At 42.0% G+C, this 27560-nt stretch overlaps 1 protein-coding gene across 19 annotated transcripts in view; it reads right to left on the bottom strand.

Annotated features, from left to right (window-relative positions):
- Nucleotides 1–27560, bottom strand: part of XRCC4 (X-ray repair cross complementing 4) — a 286024-nt gene that overhangs the window by 28424 nt on the left and 230040 nt on the right. For 8 of the 19 annotated variants that reach the window (XM_089312973.1, XM_089312974.1, XM_089312975.1 and 5 more), the window contains one exon: nt 21237–22090. The exons of the other annotated variants lie outside the window; for them this stretch is intronic. In XM_089312973.1, the coding sequence (XP_089169099.1) occupies nt 21940–22090 (151 nt within the window). In that variant the 3' untranslated portion in view covers nt 21237–21939. Of the gene's footprint in view, nt 1–21236; nt 22091–27560 lie in introns of those variants that run through there. 19 annotated transcript variants of the gene reach the window in all.

The following is a 27560-nucleotide window of genomic DNA, read 5'->3' as shown; positions in this document are numbered from 1 at the left end:
CTGCACTCCAAAGTCTACTTACATGGAGCATAGTGGTTAGAAGCAACACCATGAAGGCACCCAGCATCTGGAGTCTTGGATCTAAGTATTCCTGGTGTGATTTGATTATTCAATAGTCTTCAAATAACTGAGGCCCTTGGACCCTAATGCTGAGCAATATTTGAATGCTTTGGCCTAGGGTTTGTTGTGTCTACTGTTTGACTATATCAGTCAAAGGTGCCCCCACTGGTAGATCTTGCCCTGTATCCCCCTCTCTCCAGCTGAAAAATGTTGTCTTAACCATTTTAAAAGGGAAAACCCAAACCTGTAATGCCAAATCATGCCTTTGAGACTTCAATTGTTCTAAAGGTATTTTATACAACATTGGATACCTACAATAAACATACAACATGTAACATATATGTTATGAAGCATAATAGTAAATTGAACCTCTCCAATGATACTATATAACTTGAAGACCTCAACTTACCAATATGGTTACATCCCTCCCTCAGAGGTCTTAACCTATGGTATATATAGTTTGTGTTAATCATTTATTTGCCTTATAAAGAAAATTCCTATTATACGTAGACATATTGCTAAACAGTATCTTGTATAAATGCTACTGTATTTTAGAGCATCATGTTGTGGCCACTTTTCTGCAATTTACTTCTTTTATTCAAGATTAATAACCACGATTCACCATTTTCACTGTTGTTTTTTTTTTTTTTTTTGGACAGGCAGTGTGGACAGTGAGAGAAAGAGACAGAGAGAAAGGTCTTCCTTTGCCGTTGGTTCACCCTCCAATGGCCGCCAGGGCCGGCGCGCTGTGGCCGGCGCACCGCGCTGATCTGATGGCAGGAGCCAGGTACTTATCCTGGCCTCCCATGGGGTACAGGGCCCAAGCACTTGGGCCATCCTCCACTGCACTCCCTGGCCACAGCAGAAAGCTGGCCTGGAAGAGGGGCAATCGGGACAGAATCCGGTGCCCCGACCGGGACTAGAACCCGGTGTGCCGGTGCCGCAAGGTGGAGGATTTGCCTAGTGAGCTGCAGCACTGGCCAGCTGTTTTCTAATATTGTGTTCATTCATTACTATTTTTGCTAAAACAAGCAGTGCAGCTATAAACATTTTACATCAGTTCTTAGAAGCATATGTCTTAAAACTCGCTTTGTAAGATAGGAATTCTTGAATCAAACTAGATATGAATGTTCAATTTTTTTTTAACAAAATTATGCCAAATTGTTTTTCAGGTGTTTGAACTAATAAGAGTTCCTGCTGATCAATTCCTCTCCAACACCTGATACTATCAGAAGTTCAAATTTTTACCAAAAATAGTTTTAGATAACATGCTTTCAAAGGGTTTAAAACATTTCCTTTTTATGATGAAAGAAGAGTTTTGAGATAAGGTGCCGATATGATGTCTCTGTCCCCGCCCCAGTATTTGGTGACCATAAACATGCTTATGCACAGTCTCCCAACTGCAGTACAGCTCTCAAACCTGAGAACTAACAGACACATTGCTGACATCTAATCCTCAGCCTCTGGCCACTTTCAGCAGGTGCAAGAGTGTCCTTGGTAACAAAATGTCCAAATCACGCATCTCCAGTTACACTTCAGTGTTTGTCCTGGTTGAGGTATGCTTGATGACTACTGGCAATTATGTTACAGAATATACCTTAACTGGAGCTTGCATGGTGTTTCTTCCTGGCCACCAGCAGAACTACCACACCACTGGCTGTGACCTACAAGGCCTTGTGTTCATCTGTACTACTGCTGGTGATTCTTTGACCACAGGGTCGAGTGTGCCATTCTCCTGCATCTTTCTCTTTCCCCCTCCTTAATCAGTTCGTGTTTTTGTGGAGTGGTAACAGTGTTGATCATCTTTTCAGATGTTTAAAGGTAGATCTGTCTGTTTCCTCTCTGGAATGCCCACCTAAGGCCTGGTCCCATTTTTCTATTTGGTCGCATGACTTCTACTTATTGACTAAGAGAAGAATATCAATTCTTGGTCAGTTATATGTGTTGTGAATATTTTCTCTCATTATGTAGATTGTTATTTTCTTTATGATGTTTTAGACAGAGTTCTTTATTTTAATGTGGTCAAATTTATACATTTTTCTTCTACAAGTTGTATTCTTGCAGACTTATTTAAGAATTCCTTCCCTTCATCAAGATCTTGAAAATATTCTCCTGTGTTTTCTTCCAAAAATTTTAAATTATTAACTTCTGCATTCACATTTTAATCCATTAAAAGTTTATTTTAATGTGAGTCTGAGGAAGGGACCAGATTTCATTATTTTTCAAAGAGAAAGCCGATTGCCCTGGCATCATTTATTGTGTAGCTGATTCTCTCTCTGTTGAACTGTACTGCCACTTTTGCTACATACAAAACTCGCATATAAGCTTGAGTGTTTTGCTTGACTGTTCTGTTTAGCTTACCTGCTGTCTACCCCAGTGCCAAGACTATATCTTTACTAATTATTATAATTAATATAATATTATTATATTACAAAAGCCACGATATGTGACGAGAAAGTTCCCCATTCTATTCTACAGGTATGCTCTGGCTACTCTTACCCTCTTGCTCTTCTACATAAATTTCACAATCTGCTAAAATCCTGCTGGAATTTTCATAACAAATGGAGTGACTCTACAAATAATTTGGGGAGGATCAAAACCTTTATGAAAACAAGTCTTCTTGTTCTTCAAATCTCACATCTTTCATCACTTTTTAATAATTTAAACATGGTGTGTTCTGAGTCACACTTTCTATTTTATGATGGTACAGAGAAATGTAACTGATTTTTATAATTTATCTTCTATTAAGCCACTTTCTATATGCTTTTATTTATTCTAAGTATCTGTAGATTGTTTTCTATTTTCGATATAGTCATTTATATGAACTATGAATTTGAAACTTTAGTTTGTTTCTAAGAGTTTCTACTTCATTTCCATGTTCCCCATGCGCTGGCCAGCGCTGAATAGAAGTAGCATAGTTTTAACTGTGAACCTCACATCCGTGGACCAGCAGTACCAGGCCCATAGCAACCCTCCAGGAACAGAGGAAAGCAATTAAGAAGGGGGCTTGTGTTAGCAAAGTGACTGGTGTTTAACACAAGTCCAGAGACACTGAATATCATTCTTTAGGTTTCTTCTTTTTACCTTCTTTTAAGAAACAGATTACAAGCTGGTTTCTGGCAAGAATTGGTTATCATAAGAGCAAAAAATATAACTATAAAGTATGAAAAACTCACGTTAACTAAATTACACTTGTCAAAGCAAAACTTCAAGAGATAAATAAAACATATTGCAGTTGAAAATCAAAGAATGGAGAATGTGATTTTAGTAGAAACAGACATCTGAACAGGATTTTCCCATAAAGATTAAATATTAAATGTAAAATGACTTCAGCTTGGTTAGAAGGATTACTTAATTTCTTTCAGTTATGCTTAAACAATCAGAGAATGATTCAATTATAAAGAATAACTACATAAAATGGGAGTCAGAGGAAAGCTGTCTATTAGTAACAAGAGAAGCTGGCTGAGAGCAGGCAAGGCAACAGTTCCTAAAAAAATAAGAAACTTGAGTATGGGGCAGGTTTGATGGTGAGGCGGAAACACTACCAGGCTGTGGATGGGGAGTGGACCGGTATCTGTCTTCATGCTAATGGAGACTGCACTACACTGCCCTGGAGGGCACCTTGTTAGCATCATCACCTTGGGGGGGGGGGCTCCCATGTCATCTGTGAAAGCAGTAAGAGGAGGTGAGGGAGCCTAACCATGTGGGCATCCAACACCAAAACTGTCTTCTGAGCTCCCAATCTCTATTCTTTCCAATTCTTTTATCATTTCATTTTATCTTTTTAAAAAACTCATTTAAGGTATACAAATTTCATGTTATTCACGTATGCAGATTTAGGAACATAGTGATACCCCACTCCCCCTGCTGCCCACGCTCCCGCCCCTTCTCCTCCCTCTTCTTCTAATCCCTCTCTTGCTTTCTATAATCTCTATTTTCAAATTAGTTTTAGTCTGCTGTTAGCGTGGGTTTGCTTTGACTGTAGGTGGTGACACCAGGTAGACCATCTCACCAAAGCTTCACTCTCCTGAGATGACAGCCTATGTCGCACAGGGCGCAACCTTAGCAGTCTCACTGATGAGCACCTGAGTGCAATGGGGAACCGGGTGGCACAGCAATGTTCACTGACGTGGGCACACACGGAATTCATCTGCACCGCTCTCTTCCCAGGATAACAACAACTCCACTTTCCTTCTTCTCTGGCCACACAAAAAAGCTGCAGAAATGGCTACAGCCAAGCCCATCTTACATACTTAAAAAATAATGCACACAGCCTGGTTTTTCTCTTACATCTGTTAGCAAGGGCATGTTCTGCTGAAATTCTAAATAAATTAAGTTTCCCAGGCACAACTGTGAATTTTGTAAAATTCACACTTGTATGTCTGATTAAATTAGTCACCACTTTTTTTTTTTTTTGACTAGTTTTCCCAGTACAGTGAAATGGTCACAAACAGAAGTAATTTGTTGGCTACAGACCAGCAGACAAAAATAATTGTGGAATTACAGAAGCTTCTAGGCCTGGGCTGGTGTGGACAGAAGTCAGTGAGATGGTGGTGGCATAATTTTTTTTTTTTTTGGTTATTACCAATATATACAACTTCTGGAAGATTCTTTAAAATCAATGAAAAGTGTGTATCTCTACAAATGAGGGATATCATTAATTATATAAAATACTGACATGATTATGAAACAAATAGTTAAATATATTTTAGGGTAGTCATGGAAAATCTTGTTTCACAGGATGAAAGTAGTAATTAATTATAAGATACACAAAATAAATCTTCCTACAAGTAAATATTAACATCTATAATGCTCCTACAGGTTACTACAAGATTACACTATTATCCTACACTATGAATATTTTATAGGTTTCTCATGGGGGGGAAAGAAGCTATGCTCAAAACAATGATTTCCTCCTATAAGGCCCTTTCAAAAAGTCCATGGATAAATGGAATTAGAATAAGAGTTTATTTTGGTGCAAAAAAATTTAAAGTATGTGGGAAAGGTATGTTATGAAAAAAATCTATGTATAAATTTCAAAGTTGTTTTTGCACTAAAACAAAACCATACTTTTTTTTATTTAATTTTTTGAGAGGGAGAAGGGGTGGTCGAGGGCAGGAAGAGGGAGGTGGAGGCGGGGACAGAGAGAGGGAGAGACTGAGAGAAAGAGACAGAGAGAGAGAAAGAGAACGAGAGAGACAAGAAATGCATCTAGGCTAGGACTGAAGCCAAGAGCGGGGAATGCAGCCCTTCTCCTCCTTGTGGGTGGCAGGAACCCTGTTACATCAAATGGAGTCAGGAGCCAGAGCCAGGAACTGGACTCAGGCACTCTGATGTGTGATGTGTACATCTTAACCGCTAAGCTAATGGCCTGACCCTAAACTGATACCTTTAATGCCATTTTATATGAACTTCTTGAAGTACCCTCATATATCCTCTTAGTTATTCAATTAAGAATAACTACTGTGCATGCAAATAAAGTTTCATCAACAGCAGAATTCTCTTAGACTACTGATAAAAACAGCAAACAACCATAACTGAGTAGAGCTGTCCTTCACTGCTCGTGGGGGAGTGGTTCCAGACCTACCATGGATAAAAATCCATTATGTCCTCCCATACACTTTAAATCATCTCTAGATTACCTACAGCACCTAACACGCTGTAAAGGCTATTGTATTAGTCCACTGTCTGTTAGGGTAGCCACATCCCTGAGGTTGGGTAATCATAAGGTTTACTTATCTCACAGTTCTGGAGGTTCAAGGGCATGACACTGGCATCAGCAAGTCTCTTCTGAGGACTTCCTGGCAGGAGACCATACCAGAGGGAGAGCTGACATTGCCAGACAGGCAGCCAGGGATGGGGAAGGGGAGAGGCTGGCTCTTTCTGTAACAACTAACTCACAGTCCCTAGAGAACCACCACAGTCCCTCCTAAGGGCCTACTGGCTTCCCACTGGGGCCTTACCTCTTCCAAGGTCCACCACCTCCTAAGACTGCCACACTGAGACTGAGCTTCTAACGTAAGAACCCTTGGGGGCGGAGGTCAGAGCACATGGAAACCACAGCAGCCATGTGGACAGCTGTTACGCTGTATTATTTAAGAAACAATGCGATGAAAAAAGCCCATACGTGTTTAGTACGCATGTAATTTTTTTTTTTTTCAAATACTTTCGGTCTGCAGCTGGTTGGAAACTGAGGATACGGAGAGTCAGCTGTACTGTCATCTGTCTCAATGAATTCTTATTTCCCTCCCGGTGTGATCATTTGCACAACAGCACTGTGTTGGAGACAGTTACTCCAGATAACTCTGCCAAAACACCTGAAGTCAGACCTCTGCGCTGGACAGAGCTTACAAATGTGTGTAACTGTGATGTAGACATGGATCAATTTGCCAAGTATTTGGGCCAGAAGCCAGGAAGGTCTGAGAGCTGGGATGCTAGGGGAGCAACTGCTGGGCTTCTGTAGAAAATATGTATAAAGTATCATTTACAATTTTTTATTCTCTAATGCCTTGGGAAATACCAGGAAAGTATTTGGCCCCTTTACCCACAAAATTGAAAAGCTGGATAACACCAAATGCTGTAAAGGATGTAGGGATGAAATTCCCAGGATCCAGGGATCGGCTAATCCAGGTTTTGGCTCTGGGCTTAGAACTCAAATCAACAGCTGTCTTTTTACTTTCCTTGTCATCCCTGGATAATCTAATAGTCCTGTATATTATAATTTATTTGCCTTTCCCTCTTTGTTTTCACAGCCAAAACACTGATACCTGACTTAGATCATAGTAAATCTCCAGTTGGTTTATAACATCTTTTCTTTATCATTCCTTTTCTCTAGTACCTAAATCAACCTTGAAAACAGAGTTTAAAACCCACTCAAATTCTGCCTCGCCTGTCAAGTTGCTGGGATCCCAAACACACACACACACACACACACACACACAGAGAGAGAGAGAGAGAGAGAGAGAGAGAGAGAGAGGAAGAGAGACAGACACTTCATTCACACTCACTACTTCTACTGCTCAGTCCTGAAAACAGAACACAGGCAAGTTACCTCCCTTTTCAGCTGGCTAAGAACTCCTAGGCAAAAATTCTTAGTAACTGAGAGAGAGAGAGAGAGAGAGAGAGAGAAAGAGAGAGAGTTTTTTAGAACTGTTGCCTTATATTTATTAGGATGTGAGATGTTGGTAATTATTTCTATAAGTAGAATTAATGATCTCTCTTTCCCCCCAACTAATGAAACTGCCAATATTGAGATGGTTTAATCAACATTTCTATGTAATAAATTTTATAAAATCCTCAGCAACTGGCAAGGTCAGGGAATAGTAACTGTTCTTACTTTGGTGATGGCGAGATGTCCCTTTATCTCATTTGTGGTGTATATGCAGTCTTACCCTTTTCACAAGTATTTCATAGTTCTGTCATCGTTTTTGATAAATATGGCTAATTTTAGTTTTTAAATCTAATGAAAAATTGTGGCTGGTGCTGTGGGGCAGAAGGCTTAGCCTCTGGCTGTAGTGCTGGCATCCCACAGGCATGGATCCGGTCCAGAAGTCTGAAATCAGCGTCACTGGGACAAAGATCAAGGAAGGAGCCAGCAGGGCTGCACTGCTCCTGAGCCACTGAGGAAACCCCTCCTCCTGGCCTCTTGTGGTGGCTGGCATTTTGTGGTTGTGGCTTTCCTTGGGTTGCAGACAAATCACTCTAATCTCCATCTCCAGGGTCACATCATCTGCTCTCTCTGTCTCTGCCTGATCTCCTTATGCCTCCTTCCATGAGGACACATGTAACGGTGTTTGGTTCCAACGCAATCATCCAGCACAATTCTAGAATTATCTCAAAGTTCTTAACGTGGTCACATCTACAAAGTCTTTGCCGTATCTGATAACACCCACATGTGGGGGTTAGGACAGAGCGTTTTGGCCAGCCATTACTCAGCCATCAACACCCACCAAGGGAGACTCCTTACTCAGTATCCTGGGTCCTTAGCATATTCCCTGATGCAGAGTATGGGCTATAAAGTAGTTGAGAAAACAAGCATATACCTAACTCCACTTAGGTTTTCAATTGCATACAAAATCCTGCAAAACTGTGAGGTCACAGCATTCAGTAGAGTTTAACATTGAGAAATATCAATGCAAGACTTTCAACAGGCTAATGTGTTTCATCTTCATGCAGGGTCAATAACAAATTTAAAAATACTCTGGATCCTATTCAAAATCCAACAATATTCAAGAATTACACAGATAGAAACTAAGGAAAAACATTCTCCCACCAGCACCATTTACAAATAATTAAGCACATGTTAAGTGTGAGGCATAGAATACATAGTAAGAAATAGCTTGCCAGTACAAGTTCACTTTTTCCAAGTAAAAACGCAATTCAAATGTTTGTAATTATTGTCTTTAAAATGGTGATTTTCTTTAAAATCACACACACTGGACAGCATTGTCTTCACTGATTCAGGGAAATCCAGTGGCTCTCCAGAGATGGGAATGTGAATACGAACGTGAACGCCTCCAGTGAGCGTCGGGCTGCTTTCCTGTGTTTGTGCCGCCGTGCTGTGACTTAGCCTTGGGTAAGAGGGATATGACCACTTGTATTACAACTGGTTTCATCTCGAACATGATGTCAAATGTCTTGATACAGGCCACCGTCAGGGAAGACCACGCTGTGCACTTAGATTTTGCTTGCATTGCACAACACCTGTGATGACAGGCAGCTAGGTCTACCCCACCTGCAGATCTGAGTCTAATCAGGTCAGTCATGGGAATGGCACGTTCTAGTTCTCCACAGAACAATATCTTCAATTTGGAAAACTTGAGAAGTGAACATTCTAACCTTATTAAGAAATATTCACTGTGGGTAAACAGATATATGTAAGGCTACTATGGAAATAACTCAGTCTAGGTTTTTCTATATTAATACACCAATGTTTCCATGTGGGCTGGGATTCACAAAGCTCTGATAACATTTGTTGAAGAAAGGAATGGAGGGAATTTTTTTTTTAATGTATGTGTTCATGTTGTTTCAAAATATCTCTTGTGGCAAATTTTGCAACTAAGAGAAAATGAAGTGAAACTGATATAAATTTACTGCAACGAAAGTGCTCAAAATACAGTTTGTTGAACGGTGGAACAATACAGCCTACTGAAAGCTGCTATCATCCACATCATTAAAATTTGATGAGCACCCATGACAACTCCTCTCCACTCTAATGTAGGAAATCCAGACTGTTCTACAAGCTAACTTCACTTTCACCTAGAAGGCTTTCTTCCTCAATTAAATGATTTTCTTTCATTAGGTCGTATATTATGTAAAAGGAGTGTTGAAGGACAACTGTTAATGTATAGGACTATATTACTTTTATTCATTTATTAGAGCAAGGTATATTACTTATTAGTTTAACTGATACAAAAACCAGTACTTGCCATATGCCATGACAATGTTCTTTAAAGAATTATATATTAAAGTAATATTTGTCACAGCAAAAGTCTTCAGTGTTAGAAGATATTTGAAAATCAAAAAGGAGGTATCTGGAGTAAGAATGTGATTAAAAAATAACTAGGAAATAACATTAAAGGAGAAAAAGATTTTATTACTATGTTCTTGGTTTGGAACAAGATGTCCAGAAATTCTTTACTCAGAAGGCTATTAATAATAATAAAAAAGATGTAAAATCACTATTCTTATGAAACCTGTATTTCAGTGAAAAGAGATATATAAAATAGATTCGAATATAACATTTTAGAGAACGATATGGTTTATGGAGAAAAATCTACAAGGAAGTAGATTAGGCGTGGTCGAGTAGAATAGTGATGAAAATGCAGGAGATTGGAATAGCAAGAGCAGAGACAGTGAGCTGGAGCAGCCTGGGGTGAATGGAACAGGCAGGTAAAGCCGGGGGACTATCTTCCCATGAATATCCTGAGCAGTGGACAGCTTACCAGTACAGGAAGTCCACAGCATGTGCTACTTTGGAATTATTATCAAGAATGAGTTAGCTCTCAATGTGTTGCTTGGACACAGCCAGTACTGTGCATGCCCCATAGCTCCACTTGTGGACACTGATACGTGGTCTTTAGGCTGAAATGTTTTCCAAAAGGGTCCACAAGAAAGCTAATGGTGGTAACCTCCAGAGAGAAGATGGAGAGGGAGGATGGAGTACGAGAGGCTTCTATGATTTATTTTATACTCTTCTGAACCATGGGTTTTGCAAATCACCTACAGTTTGTTTTTCATTATTTTTATTAAAGATTTTATTTCTTTTTCTGAGAGGCAAAGTTACAGAGAGAGGGAGAGACACAGAGAAAGGTCTTCTATCTGCTGGTTCTCTCCCCCAAATGGTTGCAATGGCTGGAGCTGGCTGATCCGAAGCCTTCTGGGTCTCCCTCGTGGATGCAGGGGCCCAAGCACTTGGCCATGTTCCACTGCTTTCCCAGGCCACAGCAGAGAGCTGGACCAGAAGAGGAGCAGCTGGGACATGAACCAGCAGCACCCATGTAAGATGCTGGCACTGCAGGCAGAGGCTTAGCCCACTATGCCACAGCACTGGCTGGTTATTTCTTTATTATTAAAAATTTATTTACTTCCAGAACTCAACTCAAGTCTCCCGCATGGGCAGAGGTAATTGAATTACTTGAGCCACCACCACTGCTCCCAGGGGCTGCATTAGCAGGAATCTGGAGTCAGGAGCCCTGGTCTGGTCTTGAGTCCACTTAGTCTGATGCGGGACATGGGTGTCCCAACACCAGTACCTTAAGTGCTAGGTCGAATGCCCAGCCCTGTCACTTTTACTTTGCAAAGACAAGAAAAAGAGGCACTTGTCTATTTTCACACGGCGTCTATTCAGCAGAAGCAAGTACTGATGTAAGAATACCGCCTTCTGCCCTTCGGATGCCATCTCAGATCCTGAAACGGTTTTGCAAGTGCTCTGTTTCTTAATTTCCTGTCTCAGAGCTTGGTCCGGTGATTTCACTAAGTCTGACAATTCCCCTAAAAATCAGTTCCGCAATTCGAGTTCTGTGCTATTTAGCAACCACATCAATCTTTATTTTTTATTTTTATTTTATTATTATTATTTTTTTTGACAGGCAGAGTGGACAGTGAGAGAGAGAGACAGAGAAAGGTCTTCCTTTGCCGTTGGTTCACCCTCCAATGGCCGCCGCAGCCGGTGCACAGCGCTGATCTGAAGCCAGGAGCCAGGTGCTTCTCCTGTTCTCCCACGGGGTGCAGGGCCCAAGCACTTGGGCCATCCTCCACTGCACTCCCTGGCCACAGCAGAAAGCTGGCCTGGAAGAGGGGCAACCGGGACAGAATCTGGCATCCCGAACGGGACTAGAACCCGGTGTGCCGGCACTGCTAGGCGGAGGATTAGCCTAGTGAGCCGCAGCGCTGGCTGAAACCACATCCATCTTTGCACCGTCTCTCCTAGTATCTCCTTGCTGACCTGTGTATGAACCATCTGTGATCACGCCCATGGACCCCCTGCTCCTGCCCCTGTCTGTCAGACCCGTTATGCTCTCCCCCACCCAGGAACACTCTCCCTCCTCTTCTCAAAGAATCAGGCCTCTTCTTTCTAAACTCTCCTCCCCTGTGAAGGCTTCCTGGGTTCGCTTCCAACTGTTTTTATCAAACTTACACTGTACACATTCTACGTGGGAGTCAGTTCTCTGTGCTCTCTTTAAAGGCGGTGGGCCAGGGTGGGCATGGGAGCCCGGGATGGGAGAGCAGAGGCAGCTGGCCTGGCAGTTCGAATGCCACATTAAGATACCCAAATTCCCGGTCACTGTGCCTGGACTGGAGCCCCAGCTCTGCTCCTTGTTCCAGCTTCCTGCTCAGTGCAGCCTGGGAGGCAGCAGGCAGTGGCTCAAGTACGCTGGCCCCTGCCACCCTTACGGGAGACCCAGATTGGTTCCGGGCTCCAGGCTTCAGCCTGGCTCAGCTCAGCTACTGTGGGCATTTGGGAAATGAATGAATCAGCAGGTGATAGACCTCAGTCTGTCTCTCTCTCAAACAGTTATGGTATCTAGGTAGATATTAGCCCATATGTGCAAGAGGGGCCAAAGAAAATGAGAATTTTTAAAGAAAACGAAAGAAAGAGGTTCCAAAGGTAGAACAGCAATTCCACTTGAAGTCACTGCTCTAGTTCGCTAATCCGTACGCTGGGTTCAGCCCCCTCCCTGGGGAATTCCCCCTGCCCTGCACCAAACAGACCATCAGGTCTGATAACACTGTGCCGATAACATCCTGGTGGGACCTTTGAGAATTCTACATCCAGAAATCCCCTACTCCCAGCTTCCCAGCAGAGGGAGGAGGGGAGAAGGAATGAGGACAGAAACTCGTGTCCAGAAAAACTCATCTCAATGCAGACTGGGCTCGCGGGCCTCTCCTGCGATGCCTGCCCGGCCTGTCAGGTGCATTCTCTGTTATTTCTCTCCACTAACCTTTGCTACCTCTACCTGCTTACCACTACTCTGTGTCTCACGTCCGAATTACTCCTTGTGCTAAGACAAGAACCCCTGAGCAGCCCGCCTCCCGTAACAAAACTTCAAAAACGGGGGCAGGCCTGTCTTAAGTATTTTCCTACCTTGACCTGACACTCCTCACCCAAGGGGTGTTTTCACCACGCTGCTGCATTCATTTCCTGCCTTAACTGTATTACCTGATATTGCTTAGAAAGGTAACGCCACGACAACCCAGGCCAGGATCCAGCCTGGAAACCCTGTGTGGTGACTTCAGTGCCTGTACCTACTCACCCTCCACCGCCGTCTCACCAGGATGTCTAATTACTGCCATAGAAGCTGCAAGGCTAAGGGCCCTGTTTCCCAGTTTTCTCTGCAAAATGGCTGCAGTGTTTGGAAGAGGAAGGTGAGGCAAAGGACACTGTCTTGAGTCCTTTTGATGCTTCTGGTCCCCCCACAGCAGTCTTCAGAGAACGAGAAGATTTTCTCCAGCAGATCCCTGTGTCTGCTCTCCCCCAGCCGGGGTCGGGCCGCTCCGGGGTCCTGGTCCAGGCCCACTCTCCAATTCGGAGGCTGTCAGTGGGAGGAGCTCCCTAGATGCTGACAGCAGCCACATGAGATCCCTCCCAGGGAACACCGGAACCCAGTCCAGGCTTTCCAACGATTTTACAAGGGCGCTTCAAGGAGTGTGTGGACAAAGTGGAAATAAAAAGATAATTTCGGTGCAAAAAAAATTTGAAATCCATGTGTAGTTTTCTCATAGTATACATTTTCTACAAATTTTTTCTGAAGACCCCTCTTAGGAGCGCCTAATTGCTTGTGTGTGTTCACTTCCTGTGGCCACACTGCCACAACACAACAGACCAATAGTCTACAGTGCTGGGGACCAGAGCGCTCAGTGCGTCCTACGGGGCTAACATCACAGCTGCAGGCCTGCTCCCCTCAGAGGCCCTGGGGAAGGTGCGCAGTGCCTGGAGCTTCAGTGACTGCGGTCCCTGGGCCCCGCACCCTCCTGCATGCCCAGTGCCCTGGCTCAGTGCCTTCTCTCTGACTCTGCTCCCATCACAGGCCTCCTCTCTGAAAGGACACTTGGAAGTGCACTGAAGACTCATCCAGGTGACCCAAGGTAACCTCCCCATCTCAAGACCCTTACTTCAGTCAAGCTGTGGAATCCATGTGCCACACAGGGGAGCAGCCACAGGCTCTGGGGCATGGCACCTGGCCCCTTTGAGGACCGTGATGCAGTCTACCATGCTCTGCCTTCTGCCTTCACGTTTCCCCCATGGAGGCGACACATATACGGAGCCCAGGCATTATGAAGGTGACACTGTGATTTCTCTGAGAGAAGGAACGAGGCTTTACTATGCCTGCCACAGAAAGATACCAAGAAGGAAGGTGGAAGCACGATACAAGAACAGTGAAAGTTAGCACTTCATCGCCTTCCCCACTTCTGGCTCGTGCCTCCCTTTGAGCTCTAACTCCTGCCACAGCAGTCAGGCCTGCACAGTCGAACCATGCTGGACAGACCAGCCCCACCCCGCCCCGGCTCCTCTTGCCCCTGCAGGTGGAGGGGTCCTGCCTGGCTCCCCCTCCAGCCCCGCTCCTCCTGCATCAGTGCAGTGACCAACAGAAATTCCCCCTTCCCCCAAAGCCTTCCTCGCTACCCCAGACCAGTCCCTTTCTCTCTACAGTCCTGATTTCTTCTCTAGACGACCCAGTGATAATTCTTTCTATTCAAAAGCATATGGAAATCACATTCTTGTGACTATTTTAATAAACGTGGGTTAACAGCACCCACTGGAAGTTTCAGCTTTGCTAAGGCATGCTGTAAGGTGATGCTATGAACAGTTTTCTCAAAGCTGTAAGTAGTATTTCTATGGATAATATCCTCTAAATATTTGCTCCTTGCTGTGAAACGAATGAAAACAATTGTTTTCATACTACAAATTCCCTCGTATGGAACTAGAAAAATTCAAAATAAGATTTGGGCATTGGGATAAAACATTAGCTACCAGACATAATTATGAATTGAAGCTAAACTGAACAAAGACTGAATGGTTACACCATCTACATTTTAGTGGGTGATTTATTATTTATTTTAATGAACAGATTATTTCAAGAGTATATGGTAGTTTGAAACATTTCATTGAAAATCATATTTAGGATTATATTTACTATTATTTTAGATAAAGGAGATAAATATTTAATAGAATATTTTTCTATTAGGTACGAACATACCAAATATTGCCAAGTGTTTACATTTTCTTAGGATTTAAAGAGTATTATCTGAAAAAGAAACCTTTGAGTTAAGGCCAGAAAACATGTTCAGAAGTATACAGAACTTTTGACATTGATCTTTCTATAGAAATCAGGAAATTACTTTGTAAATGCCCGAATGTGTACATTACACAAGATGTCCACTTTCTCTAGCATATAATTAAAAGCAGCTCGTTACTATGAAATGTGGTTAACTCATTCTCACAGCACCTCCCACTCAAGCAGCCCACAACCGCATGCTAAATCTTCCACTCATCTGTCCACGTGTTTATGTTACTGTCCACACATCTGTCCCTGATATTTGTGTAGATTATATGAAAATAAGTGGAATGCTTAGAATAAATCAATACATTTCTAGTAATACAATTCCACAAGGATTTCTCACTAGACTCAGATTTTGCTTTACTGGTAGAACCCTATCATCTTCAAACAGTGAAATGCAGAACTGTCCCGGGGAGGAGGGAGAGGGGCCAGAAGAGAACCTGTCATCATCAACACCTTCCTTGGTCCTCCAAAATATATTTGAGGGGTTTTCAAGGTTTCATGGCACACACAGGCAGAAAAAAAGGAATATATTCTGGTAAGACATAGGGTATATTTCATGCTTCATAAAGACTCCTCAAAAAAGAGGAAACATAAAAGTCAGTTGTTTGGTGTTAACATCAATCTGATTATTTTACCTGGAATCTCCTTCTGGAATCCCTTCTGGTTCTAGCAACCTAATTCTGTACAGTGTGTACGTGCTGTGAACTCATGTGTTTGCCCCTGCTTCCTGGACTTCTCCTTGCTTTTGTAGTTTTCTCTCTCAGCCCTCTGACTATTCCCTCCATTACAACAAAAAGGCACCGCGCTCTGCTCCTTAAACATATTTTTATTCTGCTATTTCTGTGCTTCTGAATCTGTTGTTCTCTGTCAAGATTCTGCCTTTCTTCCTGCGTGCACAGCTTCTCCTACTTGGACACAGAGCCTCCTGTGCTGTTGGTCCCAACTGAGTGTGCCCCTTCTACTTTCCAGAAGTCTCAGCTGTCTGCCCTCCCTCACCCCGGTCCCTGACACTCTGCTTAGGGGCTTCTTAAAACACTTAAAAATACACTCTTTACAGTTTTTTTTTAAAGATACCTGCCAATGTTCTATCTCGCTTTGAAAGTATAGATTTTGTGCATTTGCTTATCCCATGGCTATATGATAACTTACTCAAATTGCTCAATTAGGAAAAGCTGGTGGTCCCTCAGTGTTGAACACAGTGTAGAATGTGTCAGAATTGCCCCTGGAAGGTCACAGGCAGAAATCCTGCCCATTTACAATTCCTTCCCCACCTCCAAACCTAAGCAATTGGCAGGGGCAATGTACAGCTCCTGTCTACGATAAATGGGTGATAAAAGCATGAATTAATGAAATTAAACATCTCATCAGAATTCCTTGAGCATTTCTAGAATTCTTCTACATATTCATTTATTTTGGCAGGAAGGGAAGGGAAGAGAGAGAAGGGGGAGAGTGAGACAGACAGTGAGCTCCTATTGTTGGTTCACTCCCCAGATGCCTGCCATGTTTGAGGCTGGGTTGGGGCTGAAGCTGGCAGTCAGGAACTTAATCCAAGTCTCTCATGTGGGTTTCAGGAACTCAGTTACCTAAGCCATTACCGCTGCCTCCAAGGGTCTGCGTCAGCAGGAAACTAAAGTCAGCAGGAAACTAAAGTCAGGATTAACCGCGAGGCTAAATGCCGCTCCCAGGATTTCTTCTATCAGTGAGATGGCTTAGAAAAACGTCTTGTTCTCTTCTGTAGCTGGCCGGGCTGAGGCCAGACTACTGACAAGGGTGACAGAAGGAAGGCAAGTGTGCTCTCCTCTGGCAAAGGCCTAGAGGCCCACTGACAAGCAGCTCTGCCTACCCCGGAACACAGACTTGCCAGAGGGCAACACTGACATACTTGAGAGCCTTAGGCCATTTCCCTGCCTTCCTTCTCCCCGTCCTCTGGTCGCGTTCTGTTTTCTATTCCGTTTTGTTTTGTGCCTCATTGGGGGGGGGGGGGGGGCTGGCCACAAAGAGATGAGTCAGGATCTCCAGCAAGTCCAAGGCAGACACTGCCGAGCGGCTGCAGATACCTGTTGCCTAATCCGTCCTTTCATGGGAGCCAGCGAGGGACACTGCTGCTGGGCTGTGCACACAGCAGCTCCAGCAATCTGCAAACTCTAGGCTGTGCCAAGTGTCAGACAGTAATGGCTGACGACTGCACGACTTGTTTTCTGTGGCACCAACATTTCCTGTGGATCATGAAAACCTTTATGTTACCATAAAATCTCAATCATTGGATACTTAGAAAGTCAATCTTAAGAGTACATAATTGTAGGAGATTTACTTGATTGCCTGATGCTTTTATGTAGTCTGGCCCCATTCGGAAATGTGACAGAAAACCTAATAGCGCGGGGAGTCAATCATGACGCTGATTTCATGTACAGCAATGTTTGTCTTTTCATGTTTCAAGAGAGATGCATATACAAATCTCTGATGAGTCTTGAATGACTTTTAATGTGATGACAAATTCCGCAGGTTTAATAACCACTCATTTTCCCACTTGATCCTCGTGAATATGTATACATGGGTGTCTATGAGCACAGGTTATACCTCTGCCCGCACAGACATCACAACAGCACTTGATGAGGACTGCATGGTTCAAGAATTTGTAAGAAATTGTAAAGAATGCACCGGAATGTTTAAGGATAAACTCAATATGGTTCATGGATTTTTTTTCCCCCCTAGATAACTGACACTAATGAAAACTATACTGCCGAGAAATTTTACAAACTGTGTCCTTAAACCTTCCTGACAAAAAACAGAGACTGTGGATCCACCAACATGCTCAGGTGGCCATCCTGAAAACCAGCTCCCACGGCGCCGCGACTCTGAAGCGACCGGTCTGACCTTCCTGGGGCATTATTTTTTTTAAAATATTCAGTATCATCCTTCTCTCTTTTAAATAATTCTGCTTGAATGTCTAATTATGGAGGCTTTGTATAATTCAGTAGTCAGGGAGCAGAATACTAAGAAGAGGCACCACAGAGCTGGATGGAGAGAGTGGATTCTTCGAGCATAAGCTAGAACCTTGCCTGGAGGGTGGTGCCAACCACACATCCCTACAACACACTTCCCAGCATTACTGTAAGTGTGAAATGATGGTAGTGACAGGTCTAAAAATATAAACATGTGAAAATAAAATAAATAAAAGTAGGTTCTTGTTTTATGTTTGTAAATCAATAATATGCTACTGTACAGAGCCGACTGGCAAAGCGTTTTACAATGATTTTATCTGGATAGACATTGGCCCGTGAAATGGCCGGGACAGGTGCTTTCTGTGGCAAGGCCATACTCTGATGGCTCTTTTGTTCAAGCACATTTCGTTTCATGTATCCTTGCTTTGCAGTTTTCTGGCAAATGTGGGTTGATTTCTCCACATTTACCACCTTTAGAAAACATGTTATTTCTTTTCTTGTCTTTTCATCTTTTTTAAAATTTTTATCTGTTATCCAAGTTTCGTATATTTCATATGTACAGATTTAAGAACACAGTAACACTTCCCACCCTACCCTCTCTCTCACCCACACTCCAACCTTCTTCCTCCTCCCTTCCCACTCCCACTCTAAATTTTTCAAAGATCTATTTTCAGTTTACTTCATGATTGTAAAGTTGACCCTACTCTAAATAAAAGAGTTCAACAAGTAGTATGAAGAAAGAATACTGTTCCTCAATGGAAGAGACAAAGGCTATAAACAATCAGTGAATCTCAAAATGCCCATTTCACTCCAGTACATTATATTTTTTGGTTCTTTATTTGTTACCTCAGGTTAGGGAAAACATATGATATCTGTCTTTTGGGGACTGGCTTATTTCACCAAGTATAATAGTTTCTAGTTACATCCATCTTGTTGCAAAAGGCAGGATTTTATATTTTTTTTTACAACTGAGTATTCCATATTATTTCCATTGTGCTAAAAGTTATATTCCATAAGCACACTATCCTAGTAAGTTACAAAATGCATGTCTAATGAGCATAATTTTCTGATTTCTTATGATGAATGACCTTATGTGAGAAAATTTATATTGCTTACTTCTAAAATAGTCTTATAGTTACACTTACACATGGAACAACAGATCCACATGAATGTGAGAATGAGATACACGTGTTTGATTTTGGTCAGCAACAATACCGCACAATGCTAATAAGCCACAATGCTAACTGTGTGTTCATAACCAGCACTTTGTTAATTTTTGAGAAGGCGATACATGGACTTGGCATAGAACTTCAAAAGGTGCAGAAGCACACGGTCACAAACCTTCCTCCACCCCTCTTCAGCTTCTGTTACCTCCAGGCACCAACAACCCCTGTCATCAGTGTCTCCGCCATCCTTAAAGAGATTAGTTTAATGAAACTGAGTTCAATGATTTTAGATCTCTATGCTACCCCAGTCTAAGTTAACACCCTAGGCCAAGGCATAGGGGATGATATTTGAACAAGTATTCCCCAAGACATAAGTCCTTTGAAATGTGCTACATAAAAAAAAAAAAATTCACCTAACCATTTTGGGACATACGATATATTCTAGACCCCATTTTGATATTTAAATTACATATTTTAAAGGTGCTGAGCTTTTCAGGTAAGAAATAGGTCTAATTTTGTTTAAGTTAGAATTTCTGAAACTTATTTTTCTCCTCTTCTTAAACAACCTGAAGAATTAATTTGAAGTACATAAAACTAAAGAAATATGAATGAATTATGAACTTTATATGACATTAGTTCACTATAATAAGTGTATCATAGAAAGTTAAGATGTTAGGAATAAGGGAAACTGAGTGAGGTCTATGGGAAGGAACTGTACTATCCTCTTAATTTTTCTGTAAATCTAACTCTGCTCTAGGAATAAGGTGTATAATTTAACAAACAGTTATTCGGTGAGATAAAAATGCAATAAGCCAGAACTCTGAGAGTTAAGAAAACTGACTTCTTGTCCCAGTTCCAGTGGTGGCTGCTGAGAGACTCAGCCCTGGTCAACACAACCAAAGCACAGAAAGTTTCTTTTTTATTTCAAACACTAGAAAATGAAACCAAGATACAAACGAGTTGAAATTATTTACTTCTAAGGTGTTTTTTTTTTAATAGTGATATTCAGTTGCAGTTCAGTAATTCAATTGAACAGCTTTTTATAGGTAGACATGATATTTTAGGTAGATACGATACTCCAGGCAATCTGTCTCTAAAAGCAACTTAGGTTTTAGTATTCTAAAACAAATCAAACCCTATTCTTAGAGTCTTATCTAACTATGAGTTTGTGAGAGAATCAGTAACTTATTAGTAATTTCTAAAGATTTATTTACTTATTTATTTAAAACGTAGGATGAGAGAGAAAGAGAGAGAGGGAGGGAGGGAGGGAGGGGGAGAGAGAGACAGAGAATTGTTCATCTGCAGTTTCATCCCCCAAATGGCTGCAGCCAGGACCCAGGACTCCATCTTGGTTTCCGGCACAGTGGCAGTGGCCCAAGCACTTGGGCCGTCTGCTGCCTTTCCACCGGCATTAGCAGGGAGCTCAATCTGATGAACAGTCAGTACCCAAACTGGCAAACAGGCAGGCGGTGCCTTGGTGCTGTTCCAGTTGATGGGAAACCGTTCTTGAAGCCAAGTGAAGGTGAATTTCATCAAGGGCTTTTCAAAAATCTTGATTACCTCAGAGAACGGTGAAGTAAAACTGAATCATAGAGGCTATGTTGGTGAACAAAGAAAAATGATTATGGATCAGTGAACACCTACACAGGACAGGAGATTTGTAACAGACTAGGCCCTGTCTCATCCTGATAGCACAGAGCAGAGGACTAGCGTAGAACTCCCTTAGGAGAGCCAGGAAAGGGGGAGGGGCTCAAGTCGGCTGAATTTAAGACTGACGAATACAGGGATCTTTACCAAGAAGTTGTTTAACAGTCTAGTATTTTTTGGAAGACAATTAATATGATCTGAAATCAAAGTGCTTATATTACATTCACATTTTTGGATAAGATCTGTAGCCTGTGTTTTGAAATATTAGATTAATAATTTATTCTGTGTCACATTTTTATTACTTTGTAGTTCTGTTTTAACCACAACTTTGGGTACTCTAGGGTTTCCTTTCTATCTATTCTTTATTCCAATTATGCCAGTTAACTAAGGGTTGGCTACAGTTGAATCCCAAATAATTATTTTACTATACTTTCAAATTGTTTCCTTATTTGCCATCTGTCATCTACAATATTATCAAAGTTTTCCTTAATTATATTTGTAACCATTTCTTGAACTAGAAATTTCACTTATTTCAATCTTTCATTCTCAGGTTACTCTCCATAACTTTAACTCAATTCCAAGCAGGCTATGGTGCTTGGTCTCTCTAATGGAATTTTCCATTATATTATTTGTAGAGGTTTTTTTTTTTTTTTCTAGGTTAGAATCAATTTTCACATTACAGTAGTATAAAATTAAGAATATATTAATGGATTTGCTTTTTTAAAGACTTGCCATAAAACTAAATGTCCTCTTCTATAATTTGGAAGTATTGTAAGTCATTGCTGTTACTCATTTTCTAATGCCTTCCTATTATATTGCCCAATCATAATGAGTTTTCTTATAATAAAAGCATTTATTCACCAGCCAACATATACATGATGCCTTCTACTAATAACTATTTACAGATGTATGCTTTCATTTGATTTAATCCCGAGTGAGAGCTATTTGAAACTTTCCCTGTGAACAAACAAACTCCCCTTCAATTCCTTTTGATGCTGTGCAGCAACATGGCACAGAGCAGAGCCCTCCACCCTGGGGCCAGCGTGGGGCACAGGGTGTCAGGCTGCTGCTTGGAGCCTTGGCAACCATCTCGTAGCTGAGCGTGGTCCATGTACTGGCCACTCCACTTTGGATCCGGCTCCCCTAACGAGCTTGGCACAGCAGCCAAAGACAACAGAAATACTCGGGTCCCTGCAACCCGCATCAGAGACGCGGGTACAGCTCCAGGCTCATGGTTTCAGAGTTTCAGCTGGGTGCAGCCCTGGCTGGTGTGGCAATCTGGGGAGTGAATGAGTGAGCCGAAGATCTCTGTCTCTCCATGCTGCTCTGTCATTCTGCCTTTCAAATGCGGGCGCAGCACACACGCGCACAGACACATTGATAGTTCTTAAGAAGATTCCCGGGACTGGTGCTGTGCTGTAGCAGGCTAAGCCTCCCACATGGGCACTCGTTCGTGTCCAGCTGCTCTTCTAATCCAGTTCTCTGCTGTGACCTGGGAAAGCAGAACAGAATGGTCTAAGTGCCTGGGCCCCTGCACCCAGATGGGAGACCTCCAGGAAGCTCCAGGCTCCTGGCTTTGGATAAGCTCTCCAGCTGTTGCGACCATTTGGGGAGTGAACCAGCGGGTGGAAGACCTTTCTTGCTGACCCTACCTCTCTCTGTATTTCTACCTCTCAAATAAATAAAAAAAAATCTTAAAAAAAAAAAAAAGATTCTTACCACTCAAGCTTGTCTTCTTTTTCTTCTATTTATTATCTCTGATTTTTGGTGCCTCAGTTTCCTCACACATAAAATGTAAATAAAAATATAACTATTCCTCAGAACTGTTGTAAGGATTATATGAGGTAATGCATGTAAAGCACTTTGAAAAGTTGTTACACTATTAAGTTATTAATAGCATTAGCTATTATTATTTTTGTTAGTGCTGTTCTTTCTATCATTCCAAGAATATTTATGAGCTATTCCTCTTTAAGTCTTCCATAATTTATTTTCTACTAAAGATGAGATCTATGTGTTATGATAAGCTGCTTGGGGTCGGCACTGTGGCTCACTTGGTTAACTTTGCCTGCGGTGCTGGCATCCCATATGGGCACCAGGTTCTAGTCCCGGTTGCTCCTCTTCCAATCCAGCTCTCTGCTGTGGCCCGGGAAGGCAGTGGAGGATGGCCCAAGTGCTTGGCCCCTGCACCCACATGGGAGACCAGGAGGAGGCACCTGGCTTCGGATTGGCGCAGTGCCGGCCGTGGCGGCCATTTGGGGAGTGAACCAATGGAAGGAAGACCTTTCTCTCTGTCTGTCTCTCTCTCACTGTTTAACTCTACCTGTCAAATAAAAAAAAAAAAGCTGCTTTTTAGCCATCTGATTAACTTTATCCAAAAAACTACTCCATTTTATCGCTTGAGTAAAATTTTTGCTAAAATTGAAAAGTCTATGCATTTGAATGCTTGTTTATAACAATATGAAATGCTAGGTGTGCAGACAGTATCTCTGGCTTAAAATAATTATGAATGCTAGAGTGTACTCACGCTTGTGTGTGCATAAATGCATACTTTTTTTCTGGATATGGAGAGGCCATAAGGTACTATAGATATTATTAGGCTAAGGCAAGACAGAACCCCAGAGAGAAAAGGCATTAAAGCCTTTTTGGTAATCCAAGGACACTGATTAGAACACAGCAAAGCTGCATGTCAGTTTTCACAGAATTGTGCAGCAGGGCGGGGAAGAGGCAAAGCCTAGGGCCTGCCTACAGTGTAGTGTCTGACAGGAGACCCTCACCTACAAGGGTGACACAGCACAAACTCACTTCGCAACCCAAACCTGCTCTTGGGTATATATGCAGCCCAAATAATAATGATTTGGGCAGCCAAAACCAACAACAAAACCCATAAACAATAAAACTAGTTCACGACTGTTACTGTCCCCATGCATCATAAGCAAGAACAAATCTTTTTTGGAGAAAGCATCTCTATATGAGGTCTCAAACAAGTCCCACAAGTAACTTCCCAAGAAGAGTTAGTATCATACGGTACATAAAGTCTTCACTCATTAGGACAGAAGGCACACAGCTGAAAATGGGAGAAACAAGAAAACTGAAATGAACTGTGGAGACTTCAGATATTACAACTTACAGACAAAGCAGTAAAGTCATCCTGCCTACTGCATTTCAAGCAACAATACACAAAGTTAAAACTTATAGGAAACTATGAACAATGACAACGCAGATTTGAAACAACACAAAGACTATCTAGAAATTAAAAATGCAATAGCCTGGCTTCATACAAATTAGTTGCATATTTCTGAAGAGAGAATGAAGAAAGTGGAAGGTAAGCCAGAAGGAATAATCAATAACTCAACACAGAAAGTCAAAGAGGGGCTGACGTTACGCTCACTACTCAAGCTGCTGGCTGGGACATGTGTATCCCATATGTGAATGCCTAGTTTGAGCGGCAGCTACTCTGCTTCTGGTCCAGCCTCTGAGGCAGCCACAGATCACTCAAGAATTTGGTCCCTGTCAACAAGGTGGGAGACTCAGATTGAGTTCCAAGTACCCGGCTTTGATTTGGCCCAGCCCTCACTATTGTGGGCATCTGGGAAGTGAACCAGTGGATGGAAGACTTATCCACCTGTTTCTCTCTGTCTCTGTTTTCAAAATAAAATGAGAATCAATAAAACATGTTTAAAAAAAATGTAAATGAAGGGGAATATAAAGAGAAGTTGAGAGACATAAAACAAAAAGAGTAAGAGAGCCTAGAATAAGTTAATAGAGGATAAGAATGAGAAAGTCTAATGTAAGTCTACGTGGAGGTCTAAGAGGAAGGGAACTGAGAAAAATGTGACAGGAGAGATATGTGATAAAATGGCCAAAAAATTTCAGAACTGATGAAAGGCACCCATCCTCATCCTCAAAAATCATGAGCAAAAGTAACAAAAAGAAGCCCACACTTCAATATATCACAACGAAACTTCCAAATACCAAAGACAGAGGGGATACTCTGAAAGCAACCAGAGAAAGGACAGAAAATCTAAGCAGTGGTTGTAAGATGAACAGCCAACTTCTCAACTTCCCGTGAAGTCAATTCTTTTGCATGTTGATGGAAATAACGGCTAATCCAGAATTCGAGCCCCAGCAAAAGTTTTCCAAGAATATTTTCAACCCATTAAAGTTGGGAAAGTTTGCCTCTAGCAGAACTTCACTGAGAGACAGTCTAAAGAATGCACTTCATGTAAATGAAAACTAATCTCAGAGTAGAGAGACGATGTCAGGAGGAAAAACTGATAAATTTAGATGAGCATTGTCTATATAAAGCAACAATAAAATGTCTTACTCAGTAGAAAAAGAATAATCCATCCTCAAATACACAAAATTAGCATACAAATAGACAAGGCACTCAATAGCCTGGCTTCATATAAATTAGTTGCATATATCTGAAGAGAGAATGAAGAAAGTCAAAGGTAAGCCAGAAGGAATAATCAATAACTCAACACAGAAAGTCAGAGGGGCCGACGTTCGGCTTACTACTCAGACACAAGAATTAGACGAACTTAGAAGAATTAAAATTTGAAGAAATTTTATCATCACATTGTCTTACAGAAGTAAACGGGTACTTGACTAATTTTACACTTAGGAAATTGAATAAGCATATTTTAAGTTTAGAGTAGCCACTAAAAGAAGAGAAATAGTTTATAGCCTCCAAAATAATCAAAGATAAGAACTAACATGTGGAATTCAGAAAAAGTCTATCTAAATGCCAAATGCCAGCATACCACAGAGGTTTCTGAAACGTAGGCATACATAAAGTTTACAAGGAACAAGATTGAAAAGACATCAGATAAACTCTGAGTATATTAATATCAGACAAAACAAACTTTGAGACAGAAGTATTATTCAAAATTGGTAATTTCATATTAATAAAATATTCTATCCTTAAGGAAGATACAACTATTTTATCACATGGTATAGTCCCAATGTCTCAGCTGTAATACAGAAATATAGCTCACAGTGGGAGATTTTAACACACCTTTTCATAGAATAAACAGAGGAAAATGGGTTGTATATAGAAGATCTTAATATCAACACTTACAAATTTGTCCCATGGAACATAAACACAACACTTTACCCAACAGGCGTATCTTCTTCAGCACAGGTAGAATAATGGTGCCACATGACGATTTTAGCCAACTTCAAACTCTGCAGGTCCTAAAGCTCTGTCACTTAATCGGTTTGTGATCTCGCTGATACTCTAACCCCTCCGAGCTGCACTCTCTACACTGAGAAACGTCGATGACCGCTGTGCAAGGCCCAGACGCAAAGAGGTGATGCAGCAAAGACTCCTGTATACCTCAAGAAACAGTTTAGATTTTACATTACATAAATTTAAACAAGAAGTGGCCTGATACGCATATTTTGGAAAGACAATTTTGGAAGCAAAGTGGAAACTGACTCACGGTACTGAAAAGCTGAGAGCAGGCAGGTGCATCAGGAGGAAACGATCATAAATGAGAAGTAGTGATGGCGTGACAAGTCGGACAGCACCTGTCTCCACAGATATTCATCCTCCTACTTAACACATAATTCCAGGCCCATGGAGAACTAACAGCAACTTACCACATGGATACTAAAATGCACTGCTATTATCCTAAAATTCTTTGGTAAGTAAACTAAGGATTCTGGGGCTGGCGCTGTGGCACAGTGGGTTAATGCCCTGGCCTGAAGCGCCGGCATCCCAGTTCGAGACCTGGCTGCTCCACTCCCGATCCAGCTCTCCGCTATGGCCTGGGAAAGCTGTGGAAGTTGGCCCAAGTGCTTGGGCCCCTGCACCACATGGGAGACCCAGAGGAAGCTCCTGGCTCCTGGCTCCTGGCTGTGGATGGGCGCAGTTCTGGCCATTGCAGCCATCTGGGGAGTGAACCAGTGGATGGAAGACCTCTCTCTCTCTCTCTCTCTGCCTCTCCTCTTTCTCTGTTTAACTCCAAATTTCAAATAAATAAATAAATCTTTTAAAAAAAAAAAACCTAAGGATTCTAATGCGTGTAATGTTTTCATTCCTTAGAAATAGAGAACTTAGGGGACAAATGTTAATGCAAATATATTTGTAACCTAAAAGAAAAAGACACAGCTTTTGAGGGTCTTTTGGTGAAATACATACATATATATATATATATATATATATATATATATATTTAAGTCTACTTCTAAAGTATTCTACAATCTCACTTTTTAATACTGCTTAAGTTAAATCATCGTTACATTAGGTACTTCTTCTTACACCATGATTTGGCTCCAGAACTCACTGCAGGACTTCCATGCCCACATCATCAGACAGAAGGGATCTAGTTTCGGTGCTTGGGAGGTCACTGGTGGTGTGCTCTCAGAGCCGGTCTCAAGGGCCCATCCCGACTCTGCTTCTTGGGGAACCCTGTGACCCTTCCTGTGCCACGCTCCACCTGCCTGCATGGTCATCCTCATCAGAGGTCAGAGGTCAGCACTGTCATCCTCACCAGAGGGGCCACCTGATCCTGGACTCGGACTTCAGGAACTATGAACTCCATAGGATTCTGTTGTTGTAATGAAAAGCTGACTTACACAACCACCAGTCCTCAAAAGCAAACATACTGGGTATTTGTGTTAGTGATAGTAACAGCTACTTAAGCTAGTTACGCATTTGTGTAGTCACTCAGAAATCCTAGAAAACTCCAGACGTTCCTAAGCATCAAGTGTGTCGCTCCCCCTCTTCATGGAGGAACGACACAGGACCCTGCGCTGTTCTTTCGTCTGCTCGGCCCTCCCCGGGTTTGCTGCTGGTTCTTCCCGGGTTGGCTACTATCCCTTCCACCTCCGTGGAAGGGCAGTTCCCCCTGGCCACATTCCCCACTTCCGCAGGGGAGCAGCACACCGCCGGCCGGCTCTCTCGGGGGCTGCACAGGTGTTCCTTCAGATAGATGTTCCCCTTAGATGTTCCTGGT

Source organism: Oryctolagus cuniculus, chromosome 14 (assembly GCF_051225735.1).
Source record: "Oryctolagus cuniculus isolate XC-2025 breed Fujian yellow rabbit chromosome 14, ASM5122573v1, whole genome shotgun sequence".
Lineage (NCBI taxonomy): Eukaryota > Metazoa > Chordata > Mammalia > Lagomorpha > Leporidae > Oryctolagus > Oryctolagus cuniculus.
This window is presented reverse-complemented; position numbering and strand designations above follow the sequence as displayed.